We start from the raw sequence: 15,822 nt of genomic DNA, 5'->3' as shown, positions 1-15,822 counted from the left end.
GGCCTCCCAAAGTGCTGGGATTACAGGTGTGAGCCATGGTGCCCAGCTCCAAGCTCTTTCTGTTGGCCCAGGGAGCCTGGGTGGTCTTCCCTAGGCTTACCTCTCTGAGTTCTTACTGCACCATTCCCCCTCATCCTCACCCTCTTCCAGCCCTCGTGTGTCTTCCTTCTTTCCTCTAGGAAGGTTTTTGCCTTTGCTGTCCTCTGCCTAGAATAGTTCATGTCTGGTGCCTTCCTGTCATTCAGGCCTCAACTTCCTGATGGCCTCCTCTAAGGGCAGCCTTCTCTGACCTCCTAACTGAAAAAGCCTGCCCATCCTTTCCTAGGAACTCTCCTCTTTATTAAGTTAGCACCTCTTGGCTCTATTTTCTTCATAGCCCTTGTGGTTTTTTTTTCTGAACATATCATGTTATTTATTTGCTTATTTTCCTACTGTCTGCCTCTCCACAGCCTGAACACCCCAAGGAAACCAGGATCTTTAGCCTATCTGCTACTGAATTACCTGTGACTAGAACAGTGCCCGGCATAAAATATGTTTTTATTAGATCAATGAATAGATATCCCACATAGATATTCATTCAACAAATATATTTGTTGTTTATATATTTATTACATATATATATATATATTATGTATGAGTAAATGCATGTCCTTGAAGATGTTTTTTCATATCCAGCTTTTATCTGGACTTGGAATATGGGAGTGAATGGAATAATCACCTTTGTTAAGTGTAGGAGCTGGGCTGGAATAGATGCAGCAACTTGTAAAAACAGTAAAGAATGTTGCCTCTTTCCTGTACTTCACTGCACCATGAACATAGTTGAAGAGCTAGAATTACCAGAGACTCCCTGATAAATGCCTCCAGTTTCTCCCAAAAGAATCATATATGTGTGTGTTATGTGTTTCTGAATGTAATTTAATGTACCTTAATTAGGAGTGTATGTTAAAGAAGTAATAACTACTATAAACTCTATGCTGTCATATAAAATTCTTATGTGGCCTGGCACAGTGGTTTACACCAATAATCCCAGCACTTTCAGAGGCCAAGGTGGGCAGATCGATTGAGCCCAGGAGTTCGAGACCAGCCTGGGCAACATGGTGAGACCCTGTCTCTATAAAATACCAAAGAAAAAAAAAATTAGCTGGGCATGGTGGCATGCAACTGTACAGCTACACAGGAGGCATAGGTGGGTGGATCACTTGAGCCCAGGAGGCAAAGGCAGCAGTGAGCTGAGATAGTGCCACTGCACTCCAGCCTGGGCAACAGTGAGTCTTTGTCTCAAAAAAGAAAAAAAAAATCTTAATGCTTACATTTAAATGACACATATCCTTTGATTTTGGTCCTGGGATCTTTTGATTTTTCTTTCTTAGCTCTCCTTTATTCATACATATAGCCTCACTTTCAAGATGGCCTCAAGGAAAATCCATATGGTAACAACCACACTAAGTTCTGAAATTAAATTCTGCATGGATAGATTTATCTATGGCCTAATGAATGAGGCATTTCTACTTCCTCTGAGAACAGCTTCTCATTTTTATTTTTTATTCATATTTGCCTTTATAAAATATTTTTAAGCACTTACTGGGTAACAGGCACTATGCTAACCTCTGAGGTTAAAATAATGAATGAGGCTGAGCCTACTTGGATCTCAGTGTGGCGTCATCATAGTCTGTGGATAGATATGATAGGGCCTGAGGGTTCTCTTCCAGTCTGTCCCCAGCCATGGTCACTGGTTGGCTGTACTCAAGGGAAGAATGATGCCAATGTTTCTATGGTGTGTTTCAGCAACTTGGTAGTATATACAGCATACTCGCTTCAATCTTGAATGTTGGCAACATTGAATTTTCTTCTGTGGCAACTGAACACCAGATTGACAAGAGCCACATTTCTAATCATACAGCCCTGGAGAACTGTAAGTTTTATTATCTTCTATTCAAAACTGAAATCTTTCAGAGTCTTATGACATACCATAAGTATCACATAAGGATCATTTCAAGCAATTGTGCTAACCTAGAATCCTTAAAAGAATACTCAGATTTAATGTGTGTAAAATTAAAATTTAAAAGTCCGCTACTTAAAACATCTTCATGCTTACAAATTAACTGATTACTGTAGAAAACATTTCTAAAGACTAGGCTTTTACGACTATTTTGGGAGCTATTTACATTTCGATATAAAAGCACAGATAGTATAGTTAAAATTCAGTAAACTAATCTGAAAAAGAATTATGTTATTGTCTTATAGATTTAGCATCTATACCATTTTACAAGTAATAAAGACCTGTATGTTTTCATACTAGATGGATTTTACACCCATTTGTCCTGGGTTGATTAATTTTGTGATTATTTCTACACAAGAGAAGCATGTCATAGTATTTGCTTCAAATTAAGTTTTTCTTAATAGTAGAGTTTGATAAATTATTTCCAGTAATTTAAGGTTTTCCATTAATATTTTCAACAGCACAGCTTTTTTCTATTTAGTATTGCCTAGTATGCCCTGTTATTTTATTTTTAATGTTGGCATATGCTTTCATAATTGCATATTTGCTGTTTCATTAATAATAACAAATGGAGAATCACTCCTGTTCCAAAAGCTCACACCTCTAATCCCAGTACTTTGGGAGGCCGAAGCTGGTGGATCACCTGAGGTCAGGAGATTGAGACCAGCTTGGCCAACATGGTGAAACCCTGTCTCTACTAAAAATACAAAAATTAGCCAAGTGTGGTGGCACATGCCTGTAGTTTCAGCTACTCGAGGAGGCTGAGGCAGGAGAATCGCTTGAACCCGGGAGGCAGAGGTTGCAGTGAGCCGAGATCGTGCCACTGTACTCCAGCCTGGACAACGGAGCAAGACTCTGTCTCAAAACACACACACACACACACACACACACACACACACAAAATGGAGAATCATGATACAAATTTTTATTTATATACTTTTTCCTGATTTATGCTTAGGAACAGAATGAGATGGGGTAGTTTTAGGGGGCTAAGTGCCAAATTATCCTGGTCTGGACCTGTCCCCAACATCCCTATAAATGCTATCCCACTGTGTCTCTGGAGCCAGTGTGGTAATACAGTAGCACAAGTGTATGGAATTTGCCTGTAGTGACTGGCATGTGCCTGGAAACCTCGAGGAAACATGTTCTAATTTTCCATATATAAAAATTTTTAATTGGCATGTATGATATTAACTTATCAGAAGTAGAAGGAATAACCCTACAACTCCATTGATAAGTAAATCTCACATCTGATCATATTCAGAAGAGCTAGCAGCAGCCAATGGAATGAGTTGCAATAGAGATAGGTTGTAGATAAGAGTATACCTAGAAACAACCATACTAAAAAATGATTTTGATGATCGAGAACCTATTTCTGCATAACAGAATACAGTCATATAGATTACAAAATGTTGATATTAATATGAATATCATTAAAATTAACATACTTTCTGGAATAACCACTCATGGAAAGTAGAAACTTTATTAATTTACATTAAAATGATTTCTAATTGAAAGTTATAAGGAATTATGTCCAAACCAAGGCTGCATTTCCATATGGTTTTACAAGAGCCTTGTTTCAGTTAAGCACCAGTTCTGACCATTTTGTCCTATAAATATCTCTGAAATCTGACCACTTCTCTGTATCATCATTGTCACCATTCTCATCAAAAACAACATCACCTCTCACCTGAACTAAGTGACCTCCCAGTTGTTCATTTCACATCAAGAATTGATTTTTTCCAGGTCATTCTCCACAATTCTTTCAGAAACCATATAACCCATCTATCAGTGGGCTCTCTCAGTCTCCCCCTTTCCCTCTCCATCACCTCCCTCTCCCCCTCCTTCTCCTTCTGCTCCTCCTCCTCCTTTTCTCTTCCTGCTTAAATTTCTTATTGGCTTCCCATTCCTGCTGGATAAAGATAATCAAGACTAGTGCTTTGTTTTAGAAAGTATTGTACTTAGCAATATATCCCCAGGTAAAATGCCTAGCATGTAGTAGACAATAAATGTAGGTCAAATAAATAAACAATGTAGGAACAGAAATAGACATACAGATCAGTGGGAGACACTGTTCAGAAACAGATCCAAAGTATATTACCAAAAATGGCATTACAAATCACTAAGGAATCAGTATTGTAGGGAACTGGCTAACCATTTTGGGGAGGAGGAATTTGAATCATTCTCATATGCTGTATATCAGAATGAACTCCAAACATACATAAATTTAAATGCAAAAAAATAAAAAGAGAGACTGGAATTGATTTATATAATATTGAGGGGAGAAAGGACTTGAAGTTTATGTGTAGAAAATCAAAAGCACAAATTATTTTCTTTAAAAAATGGATATTTGACTACATAAAAATTAAAACATTTATACTAAAAAAAGAAAACATAAATAAAATTGCAGTACAAATGAAACTGAGGGAAAATATTTGCAACATACATATCAAAGCATTTCTTTAAGCTGTGAAGAGGCTCATATAAATTGATCAGGAAAAGATGAACATATCAATGAAAATATTGCAATTTTCAAACTAAGAAACACAAGTTACCAATAAAAATATGAAAGAAAAAAGTATTCAGCTTCACTAGGAATCAATTACAAATAAATAGAAAACATTTTCTTCTATCAAATTGGCTATTTTAGAAAAATGATAGTCCCTGATGTCCATGAAATTGAATTGAAATTATTGGTGTTTTATTTGGCTGAGAGGAGTGTAATTGGTTCAGAGTTTTTGAAGAGCAGTTAAATAGTATATATAAAAAAACTTTCAGCCAGGCCCGATGGCTCACGCCTGTAATCCCAGCACTTTGGGAGGCCAAGACGGGCAGATCACGAGGTCAGCAGATCGAGACCATCCTGGCTAACACAGTGAAACCCCGTCTCTACTGAAAATACAAAAAAATAGCCAGGCATGGTGGTGGGCACCTGTAGTCCCAGCTACTTGGGAGGCTGAGGCAGGAGAATGGCATGAACCCAGGAGGCGGAGCTTGCAGTGAGCCAAGATCACGCCACTGCACTCCAGCCTGGGCGACAGAGCAAGACTCCATCTAAAAAAAAAAAAAAAAAAACTTTCTTGATCCCAGGAGTTTGAGGCCAGCCTGGGCAACATGGTGAAACAGTATCTCTACCAAGTAATAATAATAATAATTAGCCAGGCAGGTTGTCATGCGCCTGTGGTCCCAGCTGCATGTGAGGCTGAGGTAGGAGGATATCTTGAGCCCAGGAGGTTGAGGCTGCAGTGAGCCATAATTGTGCTGTAGCACACCAGTTTGGATGACAGAGCGAGACTTTGTCTCATTTATTTACATTTTTGAAAATTCTGAATTAGGCAACTATGTAAAAAAATACAAAATATAAACACATTTCTTAAAAATTCTGGTATTTTTATTTGTCAGAATATTATGCAGCAAATTAAAGCATATTTACAGACAATATTGAACAAAATGGGAAATGCATAAGATGTTATTGATATAAAATGTTTGTGTAGACTAATGGTAGTAAATATGCCTAGAAGGAAAGAAATGCAGAATGTTAACTTAGAAGGTAAAATTTCTGCAATGAGCCTATAGTACTTCCACAATATGAAAAAATATAGGGTTTAACAATCTTAGCCACATAACCGAGAAACATCTTGTCACAAGTGCTGAAAGTAAATTTAAAATGTTCAAAATATTTTAAAAGGAGAACAACAGATTTGAAAAATTAGCCAATTTGTCATGTAATAGTTTTGGTTAAAGATGGTTATTATATTCAAAAATGAGTTTTGTTCACTGAGTTAAACTGTTATTAATTTTAAATTCTCCATGAAATGTAATCAACATTAAATGCCAAATAAATGTTTGTTCAAGCAGCCAATTTTAACAAAATTTAATAATTGAAGTATGAAACTAAAAATTAGGATGATAGGCCGGGCACGGTGGCTCACGCTTGTAATCCCAGCACTTTGGGAGGCCGAGGTGAGCGGATCACGAGGTCAGGAGATCGAGACCACGGTGAAACCCCATCTCTACTAAAAATACAAAAAATTAGCCGGGCGCGGTGGTGGGCGCCTGTAGTCCCAGCTACTCGGAGAGGCTGAGGCAGGAGAATGGCGTGAACCCGGGAGGCGGAGCTTGCAGTGAGCCGAGATTGCGCCACCGCACTCCAGCCTGGGCGACAGAGCGAGACTCTGTCTCAAAAATAAAATAAAATAAAATAAAAAATAAAAAAATAAAAATTAGGATGATATGTCCATGAATGTCAAGTATAAGTACATGAATGTCACGATACGTTTATGCTCTTTCGGTTGTGTATTGCAGAAGGTACTTGAAATACATTTATTGAGGTATACCCCTGAAGTCTAAGTAACCTTCCAGTTAATTTCTACATTTTCAAAATGTGTATATAATAATGGTATCCAAATTATGCCAAATCTATTCATTATGTTTTAAAATTATTTGGCATAATTTAATGAAACTATATTTGACATCACCTAAACAACCACTTGCTTGTGCAGCTGTATTACTCTGCCAGCCAGTGTGATTTGGGTTGTGTTATAATATGCAGTAGCCTAAGTTTAACCAGCTGAGAAAAGTTGAGAAAAATGATCAAAAAGAGACATAGGACTCATGTTGAATAGTATCGTATTTTTACATTACATAATCTCCACACATTTAATTCATGTCATTTGAAGAAGGCAGATTAAGACATTTTCATTTTTGGGGAGTGACCTCATTGCCATAATTTCTTCTAACAATGCATCTGTTTGTTTTTCAGGTGCTTCTTTGCTTTGCATTCAGGCAGATGAGCTACAAGAAGCTCTCACGTCCCACTGTGTGGTCACTAGAGGAGAAACAATTATACGACCCAATACTGTAGAAAAAGCTACTGATGTCAGGGATGCTATGGCTAAAACTTTATACGGACGTCTCTTTAGTTGGATAGTCAATTGCATTAACAGTTTGTTGAAGCATGACTCATCACCAAGGTAAAAATTTTTACAGAAACATTTTTTCCCAAATGTCAGTTGATGTAAGTCTATTTTCTGATTGATTGTTTTGTATAGATCTCTTTCAAGATGTTTCTATAATTGATATAATTAAATTATTAAAATGATAATTTAGTAGATAAGCTTCACTTCCTAGTAGTTCCACCTCATAATGCCACTTAACTATAAAATTTTTAAGTTGCTGCAACATAAAACCTGTAGCAACATGAATAACACAATAGAAAGTGAATTCTTAAAATGTAACATCTTACTATGAACTAATAGGTTTTTTAATTAGAAGTTGTACCATGAAGCATATACCATTTTATGCTTGTATAAAATGTCAGCTCAGCAGTCCTTTGTTTTTATTTTGAAGGTTTAAATTAAACTTTGAAGATAAAGGAAAACTTTATTTTCATATTTTAACTCTCACTGTAACGCCATTACAGCCTCACTGTAACTCCAATGAAATTTGGTTCAGAAATGCACTAGATAAATGTAGGTAATAGTAGATGGCAGAGCCATGACGTAAGCATTGTTATCTGACTTTAAGTCTAGATCCTTCCTTCTTAAAGATAATTACAGCCACCACTGACTGAGTGCTCTCTATAGGCAGGGCTTATACACAGACACAAGTCCTTACATCTAAAGCTTTGTTCTGTGATAAATGGCATAATCTTTAGAATTTTGCATGTGGAAAAGCAAGATGGATGCCTATCATAAGATCACCTCATTCACACTTGCTTACCAAGCATAAAAGACCATTTATACACATTTCAATATGCAATTTATTATTTTTTTTTTCACTAAAATACATACCACACCATTATACTATGTATAGTCAAACTGTCTAAGAGCTTATCCATTATTTCTCCATGTTCTCAACTTTGTGTCTCTCAAAATTGCTTCTGTACCTCCTGGGTACTATCTATACCATTTTCCCATTATAATGTAATGGTCAAAATGGTTGTATGTTCTGGTATGGTCATCTATATTATGTCAAGCATTCATATGAAAATGGAAAATATTCAGGGATTTTTATTATCTGTATATTCCAGAAAATGTAGGCAAGATGGCGAGATATTTAGAGATTTGGCCTCATTTTGTTAATTATCATCTACATGTTTGGCACTAAATGATACCTACCCAGAAGGGGGATCTACTATATCCACTGTAGCCTATATACTAAATGTACATATACTAAATATACTAAATGGCAACTTTCCTTTTCATTCACTAATGAAAACCATCCAAATCTTAGATTTTAAAATTTTTTACAGAAAGTCTAAAAACTAAAGGGAGACCAATTGAAATAATTTAGTTCAACTTTGTTAAGTTCTACACTAAGATTTTAAACAGCGTATGTTGTATGCTGGGCTTTGCCACTAACTCGTTATGGGACACTGGGCAACTTACTGCATTTGTCTGGGTCTTTCCCTCCTCAACTGTTAAATAGGGGCATTGAATGACAAGTCAGTGGTCTTAGTTGTTGGGGTGTATCTTGGAGCCTTTTAAGAATGTCTTGAAAACTGCCTATTTCCTTCACTTAAAGATAAAAAATAGATATATTTCTATGTGCCCACGAAAATATTGCACGCTTATGATTCCAGTCCTCTTGAAAGCCATTAATAGATCTTACTTTAAGAATCTCTGAACTAGATTATTTGTAAGGTCCCTCCTGCTTCTAACACTTTTTTATGCAATTAGTTAAATATTTATCTCTGTGGGATCCTGTGGGGCAAAGAGATTGTAAAAGGATAATAATCTTGACTAAACCAGCATAAGTTTTAACTAGACATCTTGCCTCATACAATAATACAGAATTATTATTCAAAATAAGAACTTTCAGAAATACTCAAATAGCTTTCCTTTTGTCCATCTCAGCACATATTTAAAGTATTCTACAGCCTGGATTTTGAATTCAGTTGCTTCCTCCAAATGTAGAGCGGATCCTTCAGCTCACAGTGTGCAGTTGCTGACTGTCATTTCCAAATCACTTCCTTACATAATACTAAGTGTAACCCTGGAACACCTAAATGATGAACACAAAGAGAAGCTTTTGTACTTTCTTTTTATAATTCACATCAAAATAACTCTACAATGTATATATTTCTTTGGAGAGGAGTAAACCTTTTGACCAATAGTAAAAAAAAAAAATATATATTTGAAATACTTAATTGTAAAATAGAATTTAATTGTATTTTAAAGTATTTAAATGTAAAAATAAATCCCTATGTATTTGTATCTTTCTCCAGGTTGGTATTTGTTCTATGTTAAAAAATTATAAGCAAATGATCCAAAAACAAATAACAATTCTTTAAAATAATTAAGATCTTTTTAGTAAGATTTTCAAAATTGTTCTCCTAAAATGAAAGACTACACTTTTTAACAGAATTTTTGCTTTCCTGGGAGAGTTTTTATTGAATATATTTTTGCTGTGTTCTAATTGCTACCCAAGTTGTTCTTGTAATTCCTGACTCACTCAAGCCTGTGACTTTGTTCTTAGGAGAAGAAAAAGTTTCTTTTGTTTCAGTATATAAAAGTATCAGAGTGGTTTCTATAGTTCAAGGAAAATATTGTTCCATTTTCATATAAAAATCAATATCTGCCATTATCTTTATGTGCTACAGAGAGAAACTATTTCAGTTAAGAAAGTTTCACTCTAAGTGTATGTTCTTATAGTAGTTTCTTAGTTCAGTCACAAATGGTAACTCTAAGATTCCCTGTTTTACATTACCTCTTCAGGAAATAACTCAAAATAATGCCTCTTCAATTCTTCTAGTGGGAATGGTGATGAGTTGAGCATTGGCATTCTTGATATATTTGGCTTTGAAAATTTCAAAAAAAATTCCTTCGAGCAGCTGTGCATTAACATTGCAAATGAACAAATTCAGTATTATTATAATCAACATGTGTTTGCGTGGGAACAGGTAAGTCTAAGTACTTACTATAAATATGCATGCATGCGTGTATTATAGGCAGACTTATACAAATGAAGCAGGACCTTAACCATAGATTTAAAGCCTTAAACATTTTAGAAAGACAAAGAAAAGATTTTTATTATCTCCACATCCATAGTAAAAACAAACAAAAACAAAAAAACTGGTGTGAATTTAGTATGACTTGATATGTGATGTTAAATGTCCTCCACTGAAAATCGATACACTCTTCTCCAAAACTTAGAATTCTGACTTTGTAAACAAAGAAATTTCCTTTGAAAATTTAAGTAGACAGATGCGTCCAACAGTTTTTCTTTCTGTAGACTACATAGCTGAAATTCCTTTTGAAATTTCAATATCCATCTAAAAGCCATTAAACTTCAGAATTCCAGTAGCTAGGCAACAGAACATAAGATAATGGGTTTGATGCAAATGCCATGAAATGATCGTTTTGTCAGGGTACAATGTGTAATTTATGAATCAGCTTCAAAAAATATTCCTCCTTGGAGAAAAATCAGACTTAAATCACATTTGATGTACTGTAATACTAAGAATATTTAAATTATTTTATTAAATCTAAAGGAGTCATATTTAATATCATATAGTATGTCATTTGTCTCCTTCAAATAATATTATTTTTTTTGCATTTAAATTAGGGGTACATGAACTTCATTTTATTCAAAATATTTAGACTTCTTAAGAGTTTATTTTGGAATTACATCTTGAAAACAGTGGTCACAAAATAAAACATTTCGATTTTGACATTTCTTAAGTCAAAAGAAGACATAAATTTAAGACCTTATCTAGTTGTTCAGCTCTCTTTCATCTATCCCAGGATGTTCCATTAAATATTCATTCCCTCTCCCTCTCTTTCTCTTCTTGTCTCCTCTGCTCCTCTCCGTCGGTGCCCTCCCATAGCCTAGATATGTGAAGAAATATCTTTAAAATCTTAAAAGCAAACAGAATAAAAAACAAAGCCCTTTTCCACTCTGCTTATCTCCGTAGCATGGTCCTCTCTTTTCCCCTCACAGCCAAGCTCCTTGAAAGCATGTTCAGCACTCACTGCATTGCGTTTCTTCCTTCCCCATCTGGTACATTGAGGCGTTTCTGGCTGTGACCTCCCCAACTCCCCTGGAATGGCCCTTCCTCATCTCATCAGTCATTAGTTCATGTTTGTCTTTCTCACTAGGCATCTCCTTTAAATCATATATTGTGTCTTAATTCTTTTTGTCTTTTTAGAGGCTGACATTTAGCAAGTGTTCATTAAGTAATGTTGCCTTTCTTTAATGCTTCACAATACTCACAGCATCCATTTGAACCAGGGATCAAAACAAGTAAAAAATTTTTGGTTTGAACTTTTTGATATGATCTATCAGAATTGCTAACTTTATGGGACCAGGTGCATCCCCATGCATTGCTCATCTGATGAATTACTGACTTGCATTGGTAGATCTCTGTTGTTCTTTTGGTGGTTGGGTAGACTCTGGTTTTAGCCTTAACCAAGGTACAGATATTTCAATAATTATTGCTTTTTATTTTTTATAAAATATTAGTTTACAAATTGCTTTTTTTTTTAAACAGAGTCTCACTCTGTCACCCAGGCTGTAGTGCAGTGGGGCAGTGTTGGCTGACTGCAGCCTGTGCCTCCTGGGCTCAAGCAATCCTCCTGCCTCAGCCTCCCAAGTAGCTGGGACCACAGGCATGCACCACCACACCTGGCTAATTTTTGCATCTTTTCATGGAGACGGGGTTTCACCATTTTGGCCAGGGTGGTCTTGAAATCCTGGGCTCAGGCTCAAACAATCTGCCTGTCTCAGCCTCCCAAAGTTCTGGGATTACAGGTGTGAGCCACCAATCCTGGCCTACAAGTTGCTTTGATTGCTAGCCTTCAATTTCATTCATGATCCCAATGCTCTTAATTCTTTTGTCTAAGGGCTTGTTACAAAAATTATTCTATAAAGCCCTTTAAGATACCTTGAGAGGATTTTGAAATCAAACAACTCAAAATTTCCCCCAACAAAATAAAACATTCAACTAGAATCCAGGATTATACAAAGCACTTTGAGGAATTAAAACAATTTCCAGTCCTTTCAGGTGCCTTCCTAGAGCAACTACCTAGAAATTTCTGCTTCATAATCTTATGAACCAGACATTGGCAGTTGAGTATGATCAGATTGATGAATGTGTTATCCAGAAGATATAGAATTAGTCAATGACTCTTGATTTTACACATGAGTGTACTTGTTTTTTCTTTCTAACTCCGAGGTCAATGCTGAAAATGTAACTGAGAAAAGCTAACTAACTGTATGTATTAGCTATCACAAAGAGCACACTTACACTAATTTCCGTAAATGAGAAACTGCTATTAAATCTTGAATTAAAGTCTTGGTCTACATTTTTTGGTCGAATATAATTACAGATTTGACCTAACTGAGAGCTCCTTAGTTTAATAAAGCCATTATTGCCTATTATTTCAGAAAGAAATAATGTTCTCGCTTTCATGAGACTTACAAATGATCCGGCCAGATCTCAGCACAAGCCTTGGGCAGCACCTTTGCAGATGAAACACTTCTGTTCCTGCTTAAACCAATAAACATTATTTTTATTGACAGTTGTATAACACTGGAACATAAATAACAGTCTGCTGAAAGTATTTTCCTATTTACTCCAATTTCAGTGTATTTGTAATAGACAGTGGGACACTCCAGCAAAGCTGTTTTCAATGGTATTTTGAACATCATAATATCATTTTCCCGTTGCCTTCCATTAAAAAAAGATCAATAAACTACAGTAAAACATTTTTCATGAAAGAATTTATGATGGTGACCCAATCTATAGCATGCAGAGTAGATAGTTTTATGTTTCTTGGAATTGTTTCCAACTGTTTGCATTACCTTTGAAACATTTTCCTAAATCCAGGAATCTCTATTATCCACTCACTAGCAGCTATACCTCCTTTCTCTTATAACCTGCTTTCCCATGGACAGTTACTATATGCCTCAGAATCTCTTAATAACAACCTGGAGCATCCAATTTGTATCCCTTTATTTTCATTATTATCTAGATATTTAGAATGTTAAGAGAGCTTGTGTATAGAAGCATTATTTTTCTATGTGTAAAATATGTAGCTCCTAAAATTTTCCTGGAGTTTGATATTTTATAGTATTTGAAGCTTTTACAGTTTCCCGGCACTGGGAGAATAATGTTATGTATACTTATTTTAATAAAATCTAAAGATATTATTTTTATCTCAAAACAATAGTTTGAAAATTAGATGGTAATCTATGTCCCCACCCTGCAAATAGAAGATGATCAGCCATGAAGTATAGTTGTAATTATTTTAAAATTTAAAACTCAAACTCTTCTAAATGAGTTGCAGCCAAAAAGTATATAATTTATTCTCAATTGTATCAATTCCACAAATATAGTATTCATATTTCAGCCTTCGCTATTACATTCATACACCATTATTGTGTCATACACTGTCAACTTCCATTTTCTGAGAGGCTTTTAGTTTGCGGCTCAAATGGCAGTTATCCCGTTTCCAAGAGAAGCGTTTTTTTCACAATAGCCCTCATGCTGAATTTCCACGATAAATATATAGCCAAGGTTTTGGTTTTGTTTGTTTGTTTTCTGGTTTTCTTCCATCGGAAAGGGAGCTTAGCAGTAATCAAACTGTGATATAACGACTGAAGTTCTCTGGAATCACCTATCTCATATTAGAATTCTGCATGAGAAATGTACATACCTTGTCAAAAGTATTCTCATGCTGCTGCTATAGTGGTGGTTTTTGTCCTTTGTCTTAATTTTTCACTGTGGTGTCATCATTATGGTATAGAACATGCAACAGAAATGATCCCTGCTCCCCAGAAATTTACACTTCAAATCAAGGGGAGCACATACCAAGGACTGGTCAATCCTGGGCATGACTTTGAATTGGAACAAATGCCACTGTTCTTAAGGGCCAGTGAGCACCTAGAACATGTGTATGATGCTCAGAGTATTGATCTAGAATCCTGAAGATTCACTCTGCTTATTTATGTGTGCCTATTTGTATTTTGGATAAGCTTTCTTCATCCATTAGAGCAGCACATCTGACTATTAACTGAACTAAAGTTCTTTTAATAGTTTTTTTTTTAATGAGCTATTACTATTTATTTCTGTAGAAGGATGAGCTTTTACAGGCATCATTTAGACATGCATCCATGGGTTTAGAACTGAATGTCAGAAGTCGTTTTAGAAGCAGGAAACTATTACTATTTACAGCACATAATGGAAACAATAACTGCAGTTATGGCTCTAGCTTCTCTTGCAGAAAGTAATGTGTATGACTCTCATCTCCAGCTGTTCACATTCTAAAGTTTACAGTGTTTGAGATTTTAAATGTGGGCTCCAACACATAATTTGTGGCAATTACAAAGAATAAAAATTCACTTAATATAAAATACCTATATTTTTAAAACTTTTTACATTATAAAGTAAAAACCAGTCATCTGATTTTTAAAAATGTGTGGACAATTAAAAATAACCCCCTTATCAGTGTCTTCACATTGTTTTGCTTAAAAGTGTGAATTATTATTTTAAGTTCAACTTTCTTCCCTATTAAGTCATATGTGTGCAAATGGTAACATTTGTCCCATTTTAGCTCTCCAAGTGATAAGCATTTCCTTTAAGTGTCAAAGCAGCCAAATACATTTGAGAAGCCCTTAATACGACAAATCTTCCTTTTTAAGTGCTTGACCAAGTGTTAGGTTATTAAATATTCCTTAAATGTTTCACACACTGAAGATGGCAGCTGATGTCCACGTGGTTGGGTGGTTGGAGGTGTTTCGGGGCCCTTGCAGCAGCTCCAGGCTGTGGACCTGTTGCTCTTCTCTCCCTCTGGCTTTGCAGACGGCCTCTCAGGCTCTGTGTTCCTCATCCCTGCTAAGCAGCTGCGTAGCACACTTAGTCTGTTTCTCTTTCATTGGTGAAGCTTGGTCGACAACCTTAATGTGATGTGGGGATTTGTGGTACTTATTTTGATAATTTAATGATATTCTTAAATTTAAAAGTTTTTTTTTTTTTCTTTTCTGAGTTAGGGTCTTGCCCTGCTGCCCAAACTAGAGTGCAGTGGCACTGTAGTTGTATCAAGACTCACTGTAGCATCGAACTCCTGAGTTCAAGTCATCCTACTACCTCGGCCTCCTGAGTAGTTGGGGCCACTGGCGTGTACCACCATACCTGGCTAAATTTTTAGAAGTTTTGATAAAAAGTAATTCTCAGTGAAATACATAGTTAGAAGTCTAGATCCATATGATAGTACTGTCAGGTTAGAGCATACTATTGACAAACCAAAATACAATTTTTTGGTAAAGATTTAAACATGACAGTAATGGAAAAATAGTTTAAGGTGAAAGAGATCCTGATATATAGAACACTGTATTTCTGAATTTCTAATCCGAATGCCTCCTTATTCTAAGCTGATACCTATTAATAGAATATAAATTTGTAAAATCCTTTATGTCTCTTAAATAGTTTTGAGAAACAGGTATCATATACAAAAAGTGACTAAATTGGAATTTTCATCTTAGCATGCATTAGTATATATTTTTTTCTGAATAAGGAAGCTGCTGTAGGGAGAAATATTCTAAAACTCATCTATTCAAATTTTAATAAAATGTATGTAAAATAAAACATGAATATTTTATTAGGAATTATCCAAAATACTTTCTCATTAGGTTATTTGTCAAATTCTGAATTAATGACTTGTGTCATCTCAAGTTAATGATGGCCAGCATTCTCTGTGACTTGTTATTAACATTAACATAAAAACTAACAGGATCATCAATATCAGCTTGAAATAGAAAATACAGGAAGAAATAGATTTCTTTTCTTTTTTTTTTTTTTTCTTTTTTTTTGAGATGGAGTC

At 35.4% G+C, this 15,822-nt stretch overlaps 1 protein-coding gene across 1 annotated transcript in view; it reads left to right on the top strand.

Moving 5' to 3' along the window:
• MYO3A (myosin IIIA) overlaps positions 1–15,822 on the top strand; it is a 276,610-nt gene that overhangs the window by 178,486 nt on the left and 82,302 nt on the right. The window contains exons 18-20 of the mRNA XM_032144934.2: positions 1,786–1,912; positions 6,762–6,972; positions 9,755–9,902. Of these exons, the coding sequence (XP_032000825.1) occupies positions 1,786–1,912; positions 6,762–6,972; positions 9,755–9,902 (486 nt within the window). The remainder of the gene's footprint in view (positions 1–1,785; positions 1,913–6,761; positions 6,973–9,754; positions 9,903–15,822) is intronic.

The sequence above is a fragment of the Hylobates moloch genome, unplaced genomic scaffold, assembly GCF_009828535.3.
Source record: "Hylobates moloch isolate HMO894 unplaced genomic scaffold, HMol_V3 SCAFFOLD_3, whole genome shotgun sequence".
NCBI lineage: Eukaryota > Metazoa > Chordata > Mammalia > Primates > Hylobatidae > Hylobates > Hylobates moloch.
This window is presented reverse-complemented; position numbering and strand designations above follow the sequence as displayed.